General features: G+C 58.0%; 1 protein-coding gene across 1 annotated transcript in view; it reads left to right on the forward strand.

Annotated features, from left to right (window-relative positions):
• VDBG_00049 (ATP-dependent RNA helicase DHX8) overlaps positions 1–1720 on the forward strand; it is a gene marked incomplete at both ends in the record, with an annotated part of 4183 nt that extends 2463 nt beyond the window's left edge. Inside the window, 3 exons of the mRNA XM_003008322.1 lie at positions 393–1067; positions 1153–1401; positions 1455–1720. Coding sequence (XP_003008368.1) covers positions 393–1067; positions 1153–1401; positions 1455–1720 — 1190 coding nt within the window. The remainder of the gene's footprint in view (positions 1–392; positions 1068–1152; positions 1402–1454) is intronic.
• Positions 1721–3053: the final 1333 nt, after the last annotated feature.

Here is a 3053-nt window from a genome sequence, read left to right on the forward strand (position 1 = left end):
CGATTCCGAAGCGAAACTCTGGGCCAGACAATTAGAAACACGGGGACCGTATCAACTACAGCCTTTTGAACGAGACAATCTCGACCATTGATCTCGAGGTCTCGGATCAGGAGAAGGAAGGAGGTATTCTGGTGTTCCTGCCAGGCGTTGCCTAGATTAGCCAGACGTGCCGGGCACTTTCATCTAATTCCTCTCTGCATGTTCTCCCTCTACACGCCTCTCTGGAGACGAGGGAACAGAAGCGGGTGTTTGCCAGGGCGCCCCCAGGCAAGCGGAAGGTTGTGGTGGCAACGAATGTCGCAGAAACATCCATCACAATCGACGATATTGTGGCGGTTGTTGATTTCTGGCAAGGTCAAGGAGACGACCTATGACGCACAGAACAACATGAGGAAGCTTGAGGAGATGTGGGCATCCAGGGCAGCTTGCAAGCAGAGGCGAGGTCGTGCAGGCCGGTGTACAGGCTGGAAAGTGCTACAAGCTGTACACGCGCAACTTGGAGATGCAAATGGCGGAGCGGCCGGAACCTGAAATCAGGCGTGTACCCTTGGAGCAAATGTGCCTGTCGGTACGTGCCATGGGCATGCGAGATGTTGCCGCCTTTCTCGGGCGATCGCCGACGCCGCCCGCGAGCACGGCTGTGGATGGGGCCATCAAAATGCTGCGACGAATGGGCGCTCTCGACGGGGACGAGCTCACGGCACTTGGACAACAGTTGGCCATGATCCCGGCCGACCTCCGGTGCGCCAAGCTCATGGTGTACGGGTCCATCTTCGGATGTCTCGACGACAGCGTTACCATTTCAGCAATTCTCAGCACAAGAAGCCCATTCTTGTCTCCGCCGGACAAACGAGACCTGGCAAAGGAGGCTCGCATGCGGTTCGAGCAAGGCGATGGTGATCTGCTCACTGACCTGGCGGCATACAAAGAGTGGGACAGCATGAAGCGCGACGGAACACCTCCGCGGCAGCTTCGCAATTTCTGCGACGACAACTTCCTGTCCTACCTGACGCTCACAGACATCTCCGCAACGCGACAGCAATTTTATGGCGCACTGAGCGAGATGGGTGTGGCATTCGACCACGAGGCGCGAGGCGAGGCACCGGCATCACAAGGGCTACGCATCACGAATCATGCTGCGTGCGCTCACAGCGTCGGCTTTCAGCCCGCAGATTGCGCGGATCCAGTTTCCAGACAAGAAGTTCGCCAACTCCATGTCAGGCGCGGTCGAGCTCGACCCGGAGGCGCGAGCAATCAAGTATTTCACGGAGGAGCAGGGGCGGGTGTTTGTGCACCCGAGCAGCACCATCTTTGGTAGCCAAAGCTTCTCCGGCAGCGCGGCGTTCATGTCGTACTTTAGCCTCATCTCGACGAGCAAGACGTTTATTCGCGATCTCACACGTAAGTACTTCCTCCGGGTTTGCGGTTTCCTTTACGACAAAGTACTGATGTAGGTTCTGCGCGGGAAGCCTTCAATGCGTTCACATTGTTGCTCTTTTCGGGCGCCATTGAACTGGACACAATGGGGCGGGGGTTGGTGGTGGACGGCTGGCTGCGGCTGCGAGGATGGGCGAGGGTGGGCGTGCTTGTGTCGCGACTCCGCGGCATGGTGGACGATGTGATCCGTTTGAAGGTGGAGAGGCCAGAGGTGGACTTGCGGGACAACGATGTGCTCAAGGCGGTTGCCAAGTTGATTGAGCACGATGGTTTGGATGCGTAAAAGAGTAGACACATACACGCGACAAGGCGATGGGTCTTCGGCCCCGTTGCTTATGGGCAGAGGATCCGGTGGACACGATTGAGGCATTACTTTGCGCCCGGAGGTGCTGTGCTGTGCTGTGCTGGTGCTTTGTTCTGTAGTGTGCTGCGCATTGCCGTCAGGTCGAGTCAAAGTCAGGACAGGTTGGCCGGAGCTCATTTGAGGTGTTTCGCCGTCGAACCTGGCGGTGGGGGGGCGTTGTCCGTTGTCGGTGGATGGTGATGTGCGGCGGTCGGTGATGATAAAATAAATCCGAGGCGGGTGCCCGAGGCGGTGGTCTAAAGGACCGAGATTTGCGCGGGATTTTGTTTCTGATCTGGAGCTGATGTAGCTGATGGAGCTGCGAAAAAGAATCGGCTCAGGGGGAAGATGGACAGTGGGATGGCAGAGCGGGATTCGTCGGGGGTGGCCGACGGCGAGAGGGGAGGTGGGCGGGATGAAGAGGGGGCAAGGTGATGAGGCCGCGGGGAATGGTTCAGACGTGTCGAACCGACAGCTCTGACAAGAGATGGATGGTCATGCTACGGAGCAGGCGGTCGGTAGAGCCTCACGGAGATGGTAGAGATAACGAACAGGGCCGACTTGGTTGGTCGGCGGGGGGCGTTGGTGTCAAGGCTTCAGCTAAGATGTTGCTAAGTAGGTTGCGATGGGTCGACGGTGGGCGGATGTCGATCCGTTCCAGGCATGAGGTTGCGTTGCGGCTTTAAGTTGCAGATGTCTCTGCCAAGCCTGGTTTACTAGTGCAGCCCGAGGCGTCGGAACTTTTCTTCTCTCAATTTTTCTCGGTTTCTGGCTGGCGTTTCTGGCGGTTGCTTGGGAGGAAGAGGGGGGGGCAGGCCTGTCGTTGGCTTTGGCTTGTGATAGGCATCGGTGATGGTGATCTCGTTGTGTCATAGACTCTCGGTGGAGTGACCGGTCAAGAGGCATCTAGTGCGGTACCTGACTTGGCCGTGAACATGGAGCGCAATGGTGGGCAGAAGGCGCGGAAATGGCAGAAACACGGGCGGTGTCCGATGTCGGGATTCGGCCGAGTAGCTCCTGCCACGGCCTTCTCGTCAGTCCACCCTCTCTCTCTCTCTGTCTCCTTCCTCGCCGTGTGCGTGCATACCCTGGGAATGGAAAATGGAAAAGCGTGGCAAGGGCGACGGGACAGGCCGCGACCAGCAGCGATATCGGGCGGGCTCACCCAGTGCAACTGCAGGGCCATCCCCATCTACCGTCCGTCCATCTCGAGAGCGTGCCCTGTCTCTGCCTCCCACTAGCAATGAGCAATGAATGGGCAATGGGCAAAGAA

This window comes from Verticillium alfalfae, genomic scaffold (assembly GCF_000150825.1).
Source record: "Verticillium alfalfae VaMs.102 supercont1.1 genomic scaffold, whole genome shotgun sequence".
Taxonomy (NCBI): Eukaryota; Fungi; Ascomycota; class Sordariomycetes; order Glomerellales; family Plectosphaerellaceae; genus Verticillium; species Verticillium alfalfae.